Raw genomic sequence first — 19,165 nt, 5'->3', positions numbered from 1 at the left:
CACACGTGCCTCTGTGCAGGAGTGGAGCCAAGGCCCGAGCCAGGGGTGCCAGCGCCCAGGGAGGCCCCACCCCAAGGGGCCGCAGCGCTGGGGGTCACACCGCACAGCCAGCTTCCTGGGCGGCCACCTGCGCAGACACGGGGCCGCACTCAGGAGCGCCTGGGCGGTAACGCTCTGTGGCCGCGCCCTGAAACTCCTCGTGCTTTTTGGTCATCCTCACCCGAGGGTATTTTTCCATTGATTTTTAGAGAGAGGGGAAGAGACAGGGAGAGACAGAAACATCGATGTGAGAGAGACACATCTATTGGTTGCCTCCTGCACGAGCCCCGACCAGGGCCCGGGCCAGGGAGGAGCCTCAACCAAGATAACGTGCCCTTGACCAGAATCGAACCCGGGACCCTTTGGTCCGCAGGCCGATGCTCTATCCACGGAGCCAAACCGGCCAGGGCCGGACTCCTACTTTTGAACAAGGACCCACACTTTGGTCTTTTTTGCACTGGGCCTCAACCTTCAGCAGCCACCCCAGAGGGAAGGAGCCATCCATCACCCCTCGACTGCCCCGGAGCCCGCTTCCGTGGGGGCCCCTGAAGCCTTGGCTTCTGAAATGGGGGGGAGGCACGTGCATTACACCTCAGGGTCCCCGGGCCGCCTCTTGGGGAGCGAGTGGGGCTCCGTCTGGCGCCTCTGCACCCGCAGCTTCTAAGGCTGTGGACGCTCCGCTGTGAGATCTGGGGGGGGGGGGGGGGCAACTTGGCTTCCTGCGGCCTCCAGCCCATGGACGCCCCGCGCTTGTTCTCAGCGTTGGCCGTTGGCACTGCCCAGGCGGGGAGACGTGGATCTGCCAGGAAGCTGCTTCGGCTTCTGGTCCAGGCCCAGCAGTGCAGGCGGGGGGGGGGGGGGGGGGGGTGGGGGGGGGCGCGGGGGGCGGGGCTCCGGAAGGGCTGCCTGCCTGGTGTCTGCAGGGGGCGGAGCTCTCCACTGGCTCCGGACAAGGCTCCATCCTGCGGATGGACCAGGTTTTGTTTATCCATCCAGCCGGGGGGTCACTCCACTTGTTCCCACGTTTGGGCTGCTGTGATCACGTGCACGCAAGCCTGCATGTGGACACGTGTCCACCTCTCCGGGGAGATGGACGCCCAGCAGAGGAGTCATTGGGTCGTGCAGGAACTCGGTGTTGAGGGTTCTCAGCAACCCCGGCTGTTTTCAAAGTGACCACGCCCCTTTCCATCCCCCCCCCCCCCCCCCCGGCCATGTGGCCCACGCCCCTTGCCCCATCCTGTCTGAGTCCAGCCATCACAGTGGGGGGTAGGCGTAGCCTGCAGATCTGAGCTGCGTTTCCCCATGCCTGATGCTGTGGGCATCCCTGCATGTGCCTGTTGGCCATCTGTGTATCTTCTTGGGAGAAATGTCTATTCAGACCCTTTGCTCATCTTTAAATTCTGTCATTTACCTGTTTTGAGTTATGAGAATTCTTTTTAAAAAAATATATATTTTATTGATTTTTTACAGAGAGGAAGGGAGAGGGATAGAGAGTTAGAAACATCGATGAGAGAGAAACATCGATCAGCTGCCTCCTTCACACCCCCCACTGGGGATGTGCCCGCAACCAAGGTACATGCCCTTGACCGGACTCGAACCCGGGACCTTTCAGTCCGCAGGCCGACGCTCTATCCACTGAGCCACACTGGTGAGGGCAGTTATGAGAATTCTTTATGGATTCTGGATACAAATCCCTCACCAGATAAACGACTTGCAGACACCCCCGTTCTGTGGGCTGTCGTCTCATTGCTTGGTGGCGCTGTTGGCAGCAGAGAAGTTCTTGACTCAGATGCGGCAGGGCTGCCGTGTTGCTCGCCTGTCCCTCTGCTGTGGGTGTTGTGTTTAGGAAAACGTTTCCTAGCCCAAGTTCACAAAGATTTACTCCTGTTTCTCCCAGGAGTGTCACAGTCTCAGCTCTTACACTTGGGTCTGTGACCCGTTCTGATGACGTTTTGTGGACGGTGTGAGGTCGGGGTCCGGCCTCATTCTCGTGTGAGTGCACAGCCAACGTCCCAGCCCCGCTGCGTGAAGAGTCTCCTTCCCCCACTGCATTGCCTGGGGCCCCCTTGTTGGAAATCATCCATGTGAGGGTTTATTTCTGGAATTCCCTCCATTCTACTCTGTTGATCTATGCATCTGTCCGGAGGTTACACCACCCTGTCTCGGTTACAGTGGCTTTGTAGTAAGTTTGTGTAAAGTTTTTTGTTTTTTTTAAAATATATTTTATTGAATTTTTACAGAGAGGAAGAGAGAGGGATAGAGAGCCAGAAACATCGATGAGAGAGAAACATCTATCAGCTGCCTCCTGCACACCCCCCACTGGGGATGTGCCCGCAACCAAGGTGCATGCCCTTGACCGGAATCGAACCTGGGACGCTTGAGTCCGCAGGCCGACGCTCCATCCACTGAGCCACACCGGTTTCGGCAGTTTGTGGCAAGTTTTGAGGAAGTGTGAATCCTTCAGCTTTGTTCTTCCTTTTCAAGAGTTTTTAAAAAAATTATTTCAGAGAGGAAGGGAGAGGGAGGGATAGAAACATCGATGATGAGAGAGTATCATTGATCGGTTGCCTTCTACTCACCCCCTACTGGGGACCGAGCCCACAACTTGAGCATGTGCCCTTGACCAGAATTGAACCCGGGACCTTCCGGTTAGCCCAATGCTCTATCCACTGAGCCAAACCAGCGAGGGCTCAAGGTTGTTTTGAATATTCTGGGTCCCTCGCATTTTCATGTGAATTGTGGAGTCAGCTTGGCGATTTCTGCCACGGATCAGCTGGATGTTGGTAGGGATGGTGTTGAAACAGTAGGTCCATTTGGGGAGTGTTTTCACCTTAGCAACAGTAAGTCTTTCACAAACACGGATGTCTTCCCACTTGCTTAGGCCTTCTTTGATTTATTTCAAAAATAGTTTGTAGTTTTTAATTCCAATTGGTACTTTTGTTACGTTTATTCGTAAGCATTTTAAAATTCTTTCATACGTCACGTGTTTATTGTCACTCCGCTCAATGTCTTCTAAGTCCCCTTGCGATTTTTGCTGATCTGTTGGCTGTTGCTCAGTTGCACTGACCTGAGAGTTTTCCAGCGTCCTGCTACATGTCCAGTGTCATTCCATTGTGGTCGAAGAGCATGCTGTGTATGACTTTAATCCTTTCAAAGTATTAGGTTTGCTTTTATGGCTTATGATCTACGCTGGGTGTGTCCCTGTGTCCGAGATGTCACGGTGTTTCTGAGCTGGAGGGGACGGAGGGGAGGCTCAGAGTGGGTGGCAGCAGAGAGCCCCAGTGCCCATGATCCTGGGGGGGGGGCACGTCTCAGAGCCCCTGGCACCCACCCCCCGCCCTTCCAGATCAGGCAGGAGTGCCTGGCCTGCAGAGGGGCGGCGGCTGTGTTCGACATGTCCTACTTCGGCAAGTTCTACCTGGTGGGCGTGGACGCGAGGAAGGCTGCCGACTGGCTGTTCTCTGCCGACGTCAGCCGACCCCCAGGTACGCGGCCAGGGCGGGCCATGTTCCTGTCAGGCTTCAGCTCCAGGCAGAACTCCTGGCACAGCTCTGGGCACTGGAATGAGGTGGCATCTCTGGGTTCCTCCAGCACATGCTCTGCCCCTCGGCCTGGCCTGGGCCCCTGTCCAGATCCCTGTGTCCCTACCACCAATCCCAGGCCCAGGACTGTCGGCCTCCCTGCACCCCTCCCTCCACCCTTGCTGCCCCTTCCCCATCCCTTGCTGCCCCTGTACTTGGTTCCAGAAAGGATTTGAGGCCCCCAGTAAATGTCCCCTGGCACTGGGGGGGCCTCCCACCCACCCCCAGGAATGCTTGCCCCAGATAAGGTTCCAGATTAAATAAACACCCATGCTCAGTTAAGTGTGAACTTCAGAGAAAGAACGAATAATTTCTTAATGTGTGTTATGTAATATTGGGACAGTCCTCTCCTATTTTATCACCCACACACCATCTTACCCACCCAGGCACCCCCACCCTCCCCCGTGCTCTGTATCAGTCCCGAGGGTGGCTGCGACCCACAGCAGGTGTCACAGGGCCACGCTGCCTGACGCTCGGGAGGACCCTCCTGCCTCCGTCCCGGCTTCTGGCTGCGGCTGTCCTTCCTTCCTGTCTCTCGGTCTCTGCCTCTGAGGCCACAGGGCCTCCTCCCTGCATTTCCTCCTCCTGTGAGGACACCGCCACATTGGATTAGAACCCGCGCTCACGACCTGCCTTTACGTGATTACGTCTCCCCAGAGCCTGTTTCCAGACAAGGCCACGCTCACAGATACGGGGGGAGGGGACTCCAACACCTTTTCGGGGACCCAATTCCACCCATAACACCATCTCTCCAGCCAGCCCACCAACCCACCTGCGCTCTGCACTCCACTCACTTCCCTCAGTGCTCCCAGAACCCACTCACCAGCCATCCTGCCGCACCCATCCACCTGCCCACCCATCCCATCCCCTCCTCCCACCCACCCCCTCCCTCCCACCATCCCTCCTCCCACCCATCCACCTGCCCACCCATCCCATCCCTCCTCCCACCCATCCCATCCCATCCCTCCTCCCACCCATCCCATCCCTCCTCCCACCCATCCCCTCCTCCCACCCATCCACCTGCCCACCCATTCCATCCCTCCTCCCACCCATCCCATTCCCTCCTCCACCCCCTCCCTCCCACCATCCCTCCTCCCACCCATCCACCTGCCCACCCATCCCATCCCTCCTCCCACCCATCCCATTCCCTCCTCCTACCATCCCCTCCTCCCACCTGCCCACCCATCCCATCCCCTCCTCCCACCATCACCTCCTCCCACCATCACCTCCTCCCACCCCTTCACTTCTCCACCCATCTACTCCCCCTTCACCCATTCCGCCTTCCACCCATCTGCCCTCCAACCTTCCCATCCACCCCTCACCCCTGCACCCCCTCCGCCCACCTTCCCCCACCCCATCCATTCACTCCCCCCGCCCCGCCCCCATCACATACCATTTATCCTGCAGGCTCTGTGGAGCCTCCGCTACCAGGCACGGTGCTCGGGGAACCCGGGTGGATGGGACGCGGATCCTGGGGGCAGGGGGGGGGGGGGTCAGTGGGAGACGCTGCAAGAAGAGGGACCTCCTTCCTGCTTCTCCCGCGGGCAGAGGGGGGAGGGGTCTTTGGTGCGTGCGTGCGTGCTACCTGCGTGTATGCCGCGTGCGTGCCGCCTGCGTGCGTGCGTGCTGCCTGGGTGCGTGCAGCCTGCGTGCGTGCGTGCCGCCTGCGTGCTGCCTGCGTGCGTGCCGCCTACGTGCGTGCGTGCGTGCGTGCTACCTGCGTGCGTGCAGCCTGTGTGCGTGCGTGCCGCCTGCGTGCGTGCGTGCTGCTGCCTGCGTGCGTCGCGGCACAGACGGCCCCCTCCCGCAGGCGCCACCGTGTACACCTGCATGCTGAACCCGCGGGGCGGCACCGAGAGCGACCTGACCGTCAGCCGCCTGGCCCCCGGCCCCGCGGCCTCGCCCCTCGCCCCCGCCTTCGAAGGTGAGAGCCCGGCCCGGCCCGGCGGCCGTGCCCTGGCGGGAGGGGCGGCCCCGCGCTGAGCGCCGCTCTGTGCCCCGTGTGCCCGGCGGGCGGCCTGTGCCCGGTGAGCCCGTCGGCCCCTGGCGCTCGCGGCGGCCGTGGCGTGGCTGCTCGGCTCTCCTGCCCGAGGCTGAGCCCGGGCGAAGGCGGCCTCCCACTGGGCGGAGCGAGCCCCTCGGCGTGGACATCTGCCCAGTGGACTGTCTGGGTCCCCCCGGGGCTCCCGGTTGGGGTCCAGTGGGTTCTCGGCCCGCCCGGGGCTTGAGGAGCGGGTGGGGGCGGGGAGCAGGCGCTGGTGCTGTGACGAGGAAGGCGAGGGACACGGAGGCGCTGCAGGTCCCGGGGACACCAATGCGCGGGCGCCGCACGCAGACTGGGTTTCAGCTTCGGCTTTAAAAGCCGTTCAGTTCTTGCTCGGAAGGTGCGAGTCCGCCAAGTGTGCGTGTGTGGCACACGCGTGTGCACGGCGCCTGCTCCGTCAGGAAGTCGGGGGCACGCGGCGATCTGCGTCGGATCAAGGTGGCGCACACGCAGCCCTGAACGGTGGCTCTGAACCACCTCTGACCGCCAAGGGCCCGGACACAAGCCCGCAGGGAGCAGCTGGCCATGCCGCCAAGTGCGGGACCCAGTCCAGGCTGCGGTGCCCCGCGCCCCAGCGCCCCTGCGGGCTCCGCCCTGACACTCCGCGCCTTTCCCCGCCCCGCCTGCAGCTGGCCCGGCCTGGGCTGGCCTCTGGTCTAGTCCCAGCCCTTCCGGTGTTGGGATGAGAGACAGCAGGCCAGGTCCACCAGTGCCAGCCTCAGCGAATCCTGATCTGGGCCGGGCGGGGTGCCCGAGACCCAGGGACACGGGCACACGGAGTGACATGGAAGCTGGCAGGGGACTCTCCGCTCACAGAGGAAAGGAGCGGGGTCCCCGGCTGCCCGCCCTGCCGATATGGGGCCGGAATCTCCCGTGGCGACCTGGTGTCGGGCTCCCACGCTCCCAGATCAGGAGCCTTTGAAAAGGGGCGAAAGCCTCAGACTCTCCCAGGAAAGTGCTCCCTTGATGTGGGCGGTCCTCAGGGTCCCACACCCCGGTCTCCCCCAGTGACAGCCCCACGCTTTGTCCTGTGCGTGAGGGTCCAGGGCCCTGGTGAGGTCGCTGCTCTGCTGGTCACTCTCTCAACCCAAGCCTCAGGCCCCCCCTAAGGCGCTGCTTCCCTTCCAGGGGACGGCTTCTACCTGGCTGTGGGCGGGGCCGTGGCCCAGCACAACTGGTCCCACATCACCTCGGTGCTGCAGGACCAGCGGTTCCGGTGCCAGCTCATCGACAGCTCAGAGGACCTGGGCATGATCAGCATCCAGGGCCCAGCCAGGTGAGGAGAGGGGGCACCTGGGCCCCGGCCCTAGTCCCTCCAACTGGGACCCGTGGGCAGAAGCCCTTACTGTCCAGAATGGGACAGTCTGGTTAGCTCAGCGATCGGGGGAAGCTAGCGATTCCACGCGGGATAAACCGTCTTCAAAGCTCTAAAATGCAGAGAAACTTCCCGTGTGACTCGGTATCGCAGGGTTCAGGGGTCACGTCTCAGAATCACGTACGCTCTGGGAGTGGGCAGAGCCAGGCCCGGTCCTGCCTGGGCTGAGAGCCTGTCCTGCACGGAGAGGCCACCTGCCTCTTTCTGCACCTCCCTGAGCCCGTGAGACGCCGGAGGGCCGCGCACTCACCCTCCGTTCACTCTGCTGTGTTTATAGGATTCCCCCCCGCGGAGCCCCGTCCAGAAAGGGGCACTCGGGCAGCTGCGCACTTTCCAGAGGCCCCTCTGGCTGGGCTTCGGAGGAGGAACCCAGGGGTGGGGGGCAAGAGGGGAAGCACATCGTGTAGAAGCCACTCACCGGCACCTGTGGGCTGCCAGCCTGTGCCAGCGTCTCCCCGCTGGCCCTAGACTGGCCGGCCTCCCTCCCGGCACGCAGCAGGTGCCCAGTGGGTCCTGGCAGAGCAATCGCATAGAATCTGAGTGGCTCGTGTACCTGAACTGTCAAGTGTTTGAATTCGGGTTGCCTGTGGGGACCCAGGTCTATAGCGGGGGTGGGGGTGGGGGGGGATGCAGGGCAGCAGGAGATGTGGTCGGATGGGGTGGCGAAGATGGTTAGGTCACCGTCCCAGCCTCTGTTCACCCACCCGAGGAAGGAGCCCTTGAGAGCGTGTCTGTGGGTCTGGCCTCCACCGGGTCGCCTGCTCCTTCATTGTTGCTTTCTCTGCCTGTTTCGTGTGTGTGCGTCCTGCTGTGCCTTCATTAGCACCAGGCCTGCTGTCAGTGCCCCACGAGCACAGGGATTGGTCCCGCTCACCGCTCTGTCCCCAGTCCCTCCTGGCACGGAGCACACACCCAGGGGTGCCAGCAAGTGTTGGTTGACTGACTGACTGACCGACTCTGTTCTCGCTCACAGCCGGGCCATCCTCCAGGAGGTGCTTGATGCCGACCTGAGCAACGAGGCCTTCCCCTTCTCCACCCACAAGCTGGTGCGCGCCGCCGGGCACCTGGTAGGTACCCGCTGTCCCCGGGTTGTGGGCGGCAGCCGCCTGCTGGAAGGAACACACCGGGGCTGGCACTGGGGAACCCCAGTGCCCTCGGGCAAGGCTATTTACCTCCCAGAGCCTGGGTCCCCACTGTGCACAGAGACCCCGGTCCTGCCCACCAGCTGTCAAGACCTCTAGGGGTGCTGGGTCTAAGCCCGGCATCACCCCAGCTCCTCCTGGCACCTGGCACAGGGGACTCAGTCCCAGGCTTCTGCCAGGAAGGCAGCCTCAGCCTTGCCACCTGCACAGCCGCCCGGGGTCCCCTCCCACATCGGGTGACGCGTTATTTCCTCTGCCTCCTCGGGACGGCGGGGCTGGGGCAGCTGGGCAGGTCTCCAGATCCTGCTGTGTCTCCCCTCTCGCCCACCAGCAGGGCGGGTGTGGGAGGAGGAGGGCTGCTCGGGGGAGCACTACCGGTCCCGAGGGGCATCCCCACCCCCACCCCCAGCTCAGACAGGCCGGGACCCAGGACCTGAAGCTTCGGAGACTGTGGACAGTCGGGGCCCTGTCAGAACCGGCTTCCTCAGAGCCCGTGGGGCCAGGTGCCTGGTCCGGCCTGGGTCAGCACGTCCCTTCCTGGGCCTCAGTGTCCTTGTTGGAAATTAGGGACCGTGACTTTCCCTCTGCATTACTGAGGCCAAGGGGAGGAGCAGACAGTGTAAGTAACACCCGCCACTGTTTGCTGTGTTGGCCCAGTGTTCCAGGCGCTGTACCAGGCCCGCTGTAGCCTGCTGTACTAGGTGTATACCAGGCCCACTGTACCAGGCCCGCTGTACCAGGTGTATACCAGGCCCGCTGTACCAGGTGTATACCAGGCCCACTGTACCAGGCCCGCTGTACCAGGCCCGCTGTACCAGGTGTATACCAGGCCCGCTGTACCAGGTGTATACCAGGCCCGCTGTACCAGGTGTATACCAGGCCCACTGTACCAGGCCCGCTGTACCAGGCCCGCTGTACCAGGCCCGCTGTACCAGGTGTATACCAGGCCCGCTGTACCAGGTGTATACCAGGCCCGCTGTACCAGGTGTATACCAGGCCCGCTGTACCAGGTGTATACCAGGCCCACTGTACCAGGCCCACTGTACCAGGCCCGCTGTACCAGGCCCGCTGTACCAGGCCCGCTGTACCAGGTGTATACCAGGCCCACTGTACCAGGCCCGCTGTACCAGGCCCGCTGTACCAGGTGTATACCAGGCCCGCTGTACCAGGTGTATACCAGGCCCGCTGTACCAGGTGTATACCAGGCCCGCTGTACCAGGTGTATACCAGGCCCGCTGTACCAGGTGTATACCAGGCCCACTGTACCAGGCCCGCTGTACCAGGCCCACTGTACCAGGCCCGCTGTACCAGGTGTATACCAGGCCCACTGTACCAGGCCCGCTGTACCAGGCCCATTGTACCAGGTGTATACCAGGCCCACTGTAGCAGGTCCGCTGTACCAGGTGTATACCAGGCCCGCTGTACCAGGTGTATACCAGGCCCACTGTACCAGGCCCGCTGTACCAGGCCCATTGTACCAGGTGTATACCAGGCCCACTGTAGCAGGTCCGCTGTACCAGGTGTATACCAGGCCCGCTGTACCAGGTGTATACCAGGCCCACTGTACCAGGCCCGCTGTACCAGGTGTATACCAGGCCCGCTGTACCAGGCCCGCTGTACCAGGTGTATACCAGGCCCGCTGTACCAGGTGTATACCAGGCCCGCTGTACCAGGCCCGCTGTACCAGGTGTATACCAGGCCCACTGTACCAGGCCCGCTGTACCAGGTGTATACCAGGCCCACTGTACCAGGCCCACTGTACCAGGCCCGCTGTACCAGGTGTATACCAGGCCCGCTGTACCAGGCCCGCTGTACCAGGTGTATACCAGGCCCGCTGTACCAGGCCCGCTGTACCAGGTGTATACCAGGCCCACTGTACCAGGCCCGCTGTACCAGGCCCGCTGTACCAGGTGTATACCAGGCCCACTGTACCAGGCCCGCTGTACCAGGCCCGCTGTACCAGGTGTATACCAGGCCCGCTGTACCAGGCCCGCTGTACCAGGCCCGCTGTACCAGGTGTATACCAGGCCCGCTGTACCAGGCCCGCTGTACCAGGCCCGCTGTACCAGGTGTATACCAGGCCCGCTGTACCAGGCCCGCTGTACCAGGCCCGCTGTACCAGGTGTATACCAGGCCCGCTGTACCAGGCCCGCTGTACCAGGCGCCGCTCTAGGTGCATTGACACGAGGATTCCGCGCACTGACCTCCTCGGGTGCTGCCGACACCGGGAGCAGATGTGCTGTGCTGGGCTGTCCTGGGTGCGGTGGGTGTAAACCTCGTCCCTGCCCTCAGGCTGCTCGATGCCAGGACTCCTCCAGTTGTGACCGAAAATGTGTCCAGACATGAGCGAGTGTCCTCTGCGGCTGCAGGGTTACCCATGGCAGGGTGGCCGCCACGGGCAGCAGGGGACAGACTCGCTGTGGGCAGCCACTGTTGCAGGGTTACCCATGGCAGGGTGGCCGCCACGGGCAGCAGTCATGGCCAGGTCCCCGTCACCCTGGAGGACAGATGTTCCTTCCAGTTGAGCTCAGAGAGGTTGGGTGGGCTGCCCGGCCAATAAAACAGGAAGAGTGCACAGATACGTGTCCCTGAAGCGGACGGGACCATGAGGACAGGTTGGGTGGACAGACAGACGGTCCTTTTCTCATCTCCTGTGTCCATCTGGGGGTTCGGGCAGGGAGTGGGAGGGAGCGTTGGTCAGGGGCCATGCTGGCCCGCAGAGGGTCTGGAGGTCGGACGCGTCTGGGTCCTGTTAGCAAATAAACAGCATCGCGATGACATCGGCGAGGAGGCTGCCAGGGGGACGGAGATAAAGGCCGCTCTGCGGAGGGAGCCCAGGAGGCGCGGGCTCCGCTCCCGCCTTCACTGCAGAGGCCGAGCTGGGGGAGCAGGAAGCTGGGGAGGGGGAATCTGTCTAGCTCGCTTCCTGACTCCTCGGTGCCAAATTGCCCGCTGGGACCAGAGAGGGTGGGCACTTCGCAGGAGCAGCACAGCTCGGCCGGGGTGGTGGCTGCACCCCGCCTACCCCGTTGCAGCTCCTGGGCCCGTGCAGCGTCTGAGCTGGGAGGCTTGGCATCCGCTCAGCCTCTGTGGTTTGGGGTGGGGGTGAGTTGGGGAGAGGACCAGGTGGGAACACTCCCCTCTCAGCCAGGCGCTCCCATGAGGCACCTGGAACGTGGTCTTGGATGGCGGGTCCGGCTGCCTCCCTGCCCCTGGGGCCGCCCTGGCCACCTCCCAGGTCTGGCCGCGCCGTGGCGGCCGGGCTCTGAGCAGGGCTGGCGGGAAAGAGGCTGGGCCTCGGGGTGAACCTCTCCCCGGGTGATAAGCAGGCAGACATGGGTGGGGGGCGGGGTTAGGGTGTGCGGGCTCCTCCCCGCCCTGGCCCCAGGGTTGGCTACTGGTTTTGTCCAAAAGGATTTACTGCACGTGCCCGCCTCTGCTTCCAACCAAATGCCGCATGGGGCTGAGGGTGCCGGGCCTGGCGCAACCCTCGGCCTCCCTGAGCCTTCCCTCTGTCCACCTGGCACGGGACGGGGTGGACCTGGCACGGGACGGGGGTCGGTCGTTAAGCAGATTCCAGGAGAAGCTGGCGCAAAGCTTGCTTGCCTGTCTGGGCATCAGCGTTTCATTGAAAATCCCGGGGGCCTGTGCCAAATGAGGATGAGTAAAGGAAGCCCTAACTCAGCAATCAGGGAGGGAGGGAGAGGGAGAGAGGGAGAGGGACAGAGACAGACAGAGAGACAGACAGGCCCCAGGTGCTTCCTTCTTCCTGACTCTGGCCGCATGCTGACGCGGAGGCGGGACCACCCTGCGTGCACATCTGTGCGCGGCTTCCTTCCCTCACGGCCTGGCGGTCGGTTTCTTGTCCTTTTACATGTTCCCTGAGCGCCGCTCTGAGCGCCACGTCCCCTCGCTCAGCTCCGTGAGCCCCTGTGCTTGGGCGTTGACGCGGGGCCGTGTCTCCTCCTCGGAGCCCCGTGACCAGCGTCCCTCGGCCGTGCCCCTCCCACAGCCTCACTGCGACCCTGACTCCGTCCTGTGGGTCATCGTGCGTTGGAGTTGTCTGTCTCCTCCCGAAGACCTCCGCGCCGGCCAGCCCCCTCCAGGAGTCACACCCGGGTTGAGGTTGGGGGTCGGGCAGGGTCCTGCAGCCACAGGCCAGCCTGCACTGGAGGGTGGCCTGGGCCGGGGGGGGGGGGCACTCCCCAAGGAGCTGACATCAGAATGAGGAGGGTTCCAGGGACAAGTCCGAGGAGGGAGAGTCAAGTCTTGGCAAGAGAAACACGGATGGAAGAGAGGCCTGTGGTTGGGGTCACAGATGTGCTTGGGTGGAAGCTGGGTCAGCACAGAACCCGAGGGCTCATGGGCAATGTCACCCCGTTGGTCAATAGAGCTGGGGGCTGGGCAGGCCTGGCTTCCAGTCCCACCCCAGCCTTCTTTGGGGCTGCCTCTCAGGCCTCAGTTTCCCCATCTGTAGCGCCAAGGCTAGACAATGTCTACGCTCCTTTCTGGGCCGGCCCACAGGTCTGCGCAGACGGCCCTTCTCCCGGGGCCGGGGAATTTCACATTCTCCCAAGCAAGATCCTGTCTTGGCTTTGGCGCGTGTTGGCGCCCCATCCCTCAATGTGAAGAGACGCTGGGGCCGGAGCGCAGGGCTGGGCCAAGTGTTTATGGGAGATCGTTGGGCTCCGGCCAAGCAGATGTGGGGGAGGGATGGGGGCCTGTGCAGTCGGCAAGGCCTCCTGGTTGCAGGGCGCGGATGGCGGGCCCTGAGCCTAGACCGCAGCCCCGGCCCAGCTTGCACGTCAGGCCCCCGCTGCGCCCCCGGGACCCTCGCTCACAGCAGTCGGCCGGGCGGGGCCCTGGCTGAGCAGTGTCCCCAGCCGAGCAGTGTCCGGGTTTTGCAATAATTCTCCGAGATGCTTGGCTCAGGCCGGGCTTCCATGAGCCTGCATTCCTAGAGGCAGGACAGGGCGGCGACGCTGTCCCCTCGGCAGCCAACTGACCAGATGGCCTTACTTCCCACACATCGGCTTCAAGGCCATGGAGGTTCCCGGTGGGAAACGGTCCCCGGTGTGGTCACCGGCCAGACGTGGTGTCGCGGCGCCTCGGTGAGGACCGGGGCCCCTCTGCAGAGCAGCAGGCGCCGGGCTGCAGGCTCAGATGAGACACAGCGATACAGCGACTTTCTCCTGAACGTTAACTTCAGGTCAGGAGGAAATTGAACTTCTCTCCCTGACCATGTGAAGTCCTCACGGGTTTGCTTACTCGAGGGGGGAAGGTTCTCTCGCCCGCAAACGTTCTAGAAAGGGGCACCGGACGCGGCCACCCCACGCAGACGGCCTTGGCGATGGGTCTGGTTGCCGGCGGAGAGGTCCTTCTCGCAGCCTGTGCGGCATCGCCGTGGCCCCGAGCACCTGCAGCCCCTCCTCCCGTGTCCGTGCGGGCAGCGTGTCTGGCTGGGGCATGAGGACACGTGTGGTTGGAATGCGGCTGGTGGTGCTGAGGGACCTGGGGCGTGTGCATCAGAGATTCCAGAACCTCCTCCAGGGAGCCCCGTCCTTCCTCGCAGGGGGCGCTGAGTGTCCGGCTCTGCTGCCCTGCGTCCTCTGTGGGTGCAGGCAGCGCCTTTCGGGGTGACCCACAGCTGTCATTCGCAGCTCGGAATCCGACTCCAGGCCGGCCCAGGGGGAAGGTGCGCTTCCTCTCAGGAGCGTCCGGGCTGTGGCCGACCTGGCATTCCAGAGGCCCAGAGAGGTGCCCCGAGGACCGGACAGTTCCATGGTGCTTTCCACATCCTCGGAGAGGGTCAGATGCATACAATCGCACCTTTGAGCATCACACCTTTTATTTACTTTTATCCTGGTTCTTGGAAAACTAGTTTCTACCACCATCTTCACCACCATCACAATAATCACCACCATTGCTACCACCACCATTGCCGCCGCCACCACCACCACCAACATCGCCACCATCGCCACCACAACCACCATTATCGCCATCGCCACCACCATCACCACCACCATCGCCAACATCACTACCATCACCACCACCATCACCATCACTACCATCACCACACCACCATCACCACCATTATCGCCATCGCTACCACCACCACCACCACCGCCAACATCACTGCCATCACCACCACCACCATTATCACCATCACCACCACCACCACCACCACCATCACCAACATCACCACCACCACCACCACCACCAACATTACCACCATCACCACCACCACCATTATCGCCACCACCACCATCACCACCACCATCATCGCCAACATCACTGCCATCACAATAATCACCACCATTGCCACCACCACCATTGCCGCCGCCGCCACCATCACCACCATCGCCATCACACCTTAGCCTTTTGAACCAGACCCCTGAGAGAGAGTGCACACCCCACAGCAGGATGTTTTGAGAGTCCAGGATGTCTTCGGAGCCCTCAGAGGGTTTTAAAAAATGAAGATTATCTGAACATACAACCAACGTGCTTCTTGTGGGGTTGGGGCCACGGGCCCTGCAGAGAGCAGCTCGTGCTCTGGTCCCCGCCCGCCCCTTGCCTCTGGGCCTCTGGGGTCCTCACTGTTTAAGGGGTGACCAAGATTGGTGGCTGTGCCTGCTGTGTCGGCCGTGCTGTTACACAACCAAACGCTGGGAACTGGTGAAACCGCCATGAGCTGATGTGATCTGAAAAGGTGGGCATGTGGGCACAGCTGCTTAGCCCCCTGCGGGGTGGACTGAGAGGTGCGCCCAGGCTTGTGCTGATGGCGCATGGCCCAAAGCATCCGCGGGAGCGCCGTGGCCTCCCTGACCTGGGCACCTGCAGGGCCTTGGGTCTGGGCTCAGGCGGGCACCCCGTACCCCTTGGACTTGAGTCATCTCCAAGGAGAGCTGGCGGGAGTTCCGTGACGCACCGAGCCCCCTGGTGCACATGTCAGTGAAACCTGAGAACAGCCCCTGCCACCGAAGGGTTTGGGTGGGTCTGTAGAGCCCTGTGGTCTGGGATGGCGCCACGGCCTCTCTCCCTCCCTCCTGGCACCCGGAGCGTCACGAGAGGACAAGTCACAGTCCTCTGGGCTGCCGGTGCCCAGTCGTGGAGAAGAGCGTGCTTCGTCTCGCTTTCATCATCTTCACCCTTTCAGGCACGTGGCTCAGCGTGTTGGGCACACTCACATCGCCACGTGATGTGAACAGCCCCCCCCAGCTCCTGATGACCGCCATCCTGTCCGTCGCTGCACGTTGGCCTGCGTTCGGTGCCGCACACGGAGTCACACAGAACACGTCTTTCCGTGACCGGCCTGTTTCCCTCCGCGCCGCGTCCTCGGGCTCACCCGTGTGGCAGCAGGTGTCGGAGTTCCGGCCTTTTCACGGCTGAATGCGATGCCGTTGCGTCGACGCATCACACTGTTGGTCCGTTTCTCTGTGGGCGGACACGGGTCGCTTCCGCCTCTTGGCTGTGGTGCTAACGCTGCTGTGAACGTGGCGGGCAAACGGCAGTTTGAGGTCTTGCCTTCAGTTCTTGCGGGTGTATGCCCAGAAATGGGATGGCTGACGTATGGCCGTTCTCTTCATTTCTCAGAGCCGCCATCCTGTCTTCCTGAGCAGTCGCACCATTTTACACCCCCACCTGTGCCCAAGGGTTCCAGTTTCTCCATCCTCGCCAACACGGGTGTGTTTTAAAAGGGGTGAGGTCATCTCATCGCGGTTTGATTTGCATTTCTCTGATGCTCAGTGATACTGATCATCTTTCCGAATGCTCATTGGCCGTTGGTGTAGCATCTTGGAAGACACGTCTGTTCGAGTCCGGGACTCGTTTCTGCATCAGTGGTCTGTGTGCTGTTGAGCTGCCGTTCTGTATGTTCTGGGTCCTAAGCCGTATTGAATCTGTGACTTGTCGAGAGTGTCTCCCAGCCTGCAGGCGGCCTTCCCGCTGCTGACCGCATCCTTTGGCGCGCAGAGGTTTTCCCACGTGATGACACGTAGTCCCACGAGAATGCTTTTGCTTTTGTTGTCTGCGCCTTCGGTGTCAAGTCTGAGAGATCATCCGAGTCCCGCGTCATAAAGCTGCTCCCCTGTTTTCTTCTAAGAGTCTGACAGTTTCAGGCCTGACACTTGGTCTTGAGTCATTTAGCGTGAATGTTTGCATCCGGTGCGGGTGCGAGTCCAGCGTCATTCAGTTGCGTGTGGGTATTTGCTTTCCCAACACTGAAGAGCCCGCCCTTTCTCTGTTGTGTGTCTTGGCATCCCCGTGGAAGACCGTGGACCATGCACACAGGGCTTATTCTGGGCCCTCCTGTCTTCCCACGGGCTGATTGGTCTGGCTTCGTTCTGCGTGTAGCAGCTTCGTAGGATGTTTGAGATCAGGAAGTTGAGTCCTTCAGCCTCGTTCTTCTTTCTCAAGATTGTTTTGGCTGTTTGAGGTCCCTGTGACTGTGAATTTTAGGGTGGGCTTTTCTGTTTCTGCCAGAAGCCATGGGGATGCCGATAGGGATTGCATTCAGCCTGTAGATCGCGTAGTGTTGATACTGTCACGATACTGCGCGTTCCAATCCATGAACATGGGCTGTCTTGCCATTTATTTGTATCTTCTTGCATTTTTTCCACCAAAGTTTTGTCGTCTTTCACCTCCGTGGTTGGGTTTATTCGTTTCCTTTTCGGATTGTCCATGGTTGGGTGTAGAAGCACAGCTGATGGTGTGTGTGGGTTGTGCCCTCTGCCGCCTCGCTGAATGTTTATTGTTTATTAGTTCCAGTAATGTTCTTAGGGTGAGAAAAGGGTTTAGCAAAACCCGGCTGAAGTCCTCCCTGAGAACCTTCCACGATTCTGTGACTCCGCCCACTGCCTGCGGGTCCCGTAAGAGTGAGTGCAGGGCTGTTTACAACGGTTTCTTGGGGCTTGCTCTTACAGCCCCTCCACGCCCACGTGTGCTGGCAGGTGGCTGTGTGGCAGGCACTGGCTTCCCGTGAAGTTGGTGCTCACAGCGCTGGCCTCCGCCCATTTATCAGATGGGAACACTGAGGTCAGAGAGGCCGACCCGGAGCCCGTGTTCCGCAGGAGTGAGCACTGCCCCTCTTCCCGCTTCCGGGAGAACAGCAGGGCGTTTGGGAACCAGTGACGCCGTGGCCTTAGGCCCCTGGCTGCCCCCCGCGCCCTCGCTTGGCCGGGAAGCGGGGGTCCGTCTGCTCCGCCCGTGTTCTTCATTCAGGAAGCATTTACTCTGCCCCCGTGGCTGAGCCTGCGAGGGGTGGGAATCAGCTGCAGCAGCCCCACCGTGGCTTCCAGAGCTGGGAAGGGGCTGCGTCCCACCCGTGATTCAAGGAAGCCGCGGGCCGACCCTCTCACTCCGACGGGGGGTGTCAGACTGGAATCCTCAATCTCGGGCTGCCAGTGGGGAGCTTTACTGAGGACTTGTCTGTTTCGGATGAGACTGGCTTTGGGCCAGGGCTCGGCGCGGCTGCCTGACAGGAGCACCCGCTGGCAGGCAGGCAGGCGGGCGGGCGGCGGGCGGGCTCTGCTGAGGCCTGGAGCTTACACCCGGAGCGAGGCAGCGCCAGCAGCACGTCCTCTGTCGATGCTGAGTTTTCCGAGCGGCGGGGGCGCCCAGGGCCTTCCAGCCGGCCCCCCGGCTGTGCTTCTGCGGCCAGGAGCGCGGCCTCCACTCTCCCGGTGGACGTGTCCCGGCGGAGCTGCCCCTGGCGGGCCTTCCAGCCGGAGCAGTGCCGGGGCCTGCTCCTCGCTCTCCGTGACCTGCCTTGCTCTCGGTGACCTCTGTGACCTGCTCCTCCCTCTCCATGACCTCTGACCTGCTGTGCTCTCACTGTCCCTTCTGTGAGCTGGACGGTCCCTGGGCTGAGCGCTCAGGCCTTCCCCACCGGGACCTGTGGGTGCGGGACCTGCCCGTAGGCCTGGACGCAGACCCGGTTGCGGGGTGTCTAGATGACGCGCCACCCAACCCAGCGTGCGGGTCAGTCGCATGCTGCTGCCCGTAGTGACCCCGGGCTGGTGGTGGCCTCGCGCAGCCGCTGGTGGTGCACATGTGTGAGGGACACACGCAGAGACCCGCTGTCCCTGTCACAGCTGCTCCTGCTCCACACGGGGCCTCAGTCCAGGGACAGGAACCCTGATGAGAGACAGAGACAGGGCGCCGCAGGGGAGAGGCACGTGGCGCCGGAGGCAGAGGGTGGGGTAACGCAGCCACAGCCACTGAGCGCCCAGAGGCCAGGGGAGTGGGGAGAAGGTCCCCCCAGAGCCCGGGAGGGAGCGCCGGGCCGGCACCGTGGTGGCACTTCCAGCCCCAGAACCGGAAGGGAGTCCCTTCTGGTGATTCCAGCCTCAGTTTGGGGTCGCTGGTTTGGGGGCTGCAGGGCCCTCACACGGTCACGTAGAGGAGAGCTGAGTCCTGGGAACTGTCCGCTCTCTCCCAGCGCGACCCCCTGCTCCCCTCACATGTTTCCCGAGGGCTCCTGGGAAGTCTCTTCGGAGACCCCACGTTTCGGTGGCAGGCGGGCCGGGGCCCAGGGCCAGCCGATAACAATGGTGAAATGGGACCGCCCCAAGTGAGCGCTGTGACTCCCCCAGGTGCGGGCCATGCGGCTGTCCTTCGTGGGGGAGCTGGGCTGGGAGCTGCACGTCCCCAGGCCGTCCTGTGTGCCCGTGTACCAGGCCGTGATGGCAGCGGGCGCCAAGCACGGCCTCGTCAACGCCGGCTACCGGGCCATCGACTCGCTGAGCATCGAGAAAGGTGCGCACAAGTCCTGGGGGGCGGGGGCAGGCGGGCGGCTGGAGCCCCCCGGGGGCCGGGGAGCTGCTACTCCCCAGGTCTGTCCCCTCCTCCCCTGTGACACTCCCTCCGCCCACTGCCCGTGACCCGGGCCTTCCCCCAGCGGGTCCTCTGACCCCCCTCGGCGGGGAGCTGGGGTGTGAAGGACCAGGCTCAGTTTGGATTCGGTGCCTAACGTCCTGTCCTGAGA

The 19,165-nt window shown here is 62.5% G+C and overlaps 1 protein-coding gene across 1 annotated transcript in view; it reads left to right on the top strand.

Annotated features, from left to right (window-relative positions):
* SARDH (sarcosine dehydrogenase) overlaps positions 1-19,165 on the top strand; it is a 38,975-nt gene that overhangs the window by 16,961 nt on the left and 2,849 nt on the right. Inside the window, exons 14-18 of the mRNA XM_054727767.1 lie at positions 3,386-3,524; positions 5,431-5,544; positions 6,793-6,940; positions 8,013-8,106; positions 18,774-18,936. Coding sequence (XP_054583742.1) covers positions 3,386-3,524; positions 5,431-5,544; positions 6,793-6,940; positions 8,013-8,106; positions 18,774-18,936 — 658 coding nt within the window. The remainder of the gene's footprint in view (positions 1-3,385; positions 3,525-5,430; positions 5,545-6,792; positions 6,941-8,012; positions 8,107-18,773; positions 18,937-19,165) is intronic.

This window comes from Eptesicus fuscus, chromosome 15 (genome assembly GCF_027574615.1).
Source record: "Eptesicus fuscus isolate TK198812 chromosome 15, DD_ASM_mEF_20220401, whole genome shotgun sequence".
Lineage (NCBI taxonomy): Eukaryota > Metazoa > Chordata > Mammalia > Chiroptera > Vespertilionidae > Eptesicus > Eptesicus fuscus.
The sequence above is the reverse complement of the archived record's forward strand: the minus strand, read 5'-3'. Positions and strand labels throughout refer to the sequence as shown.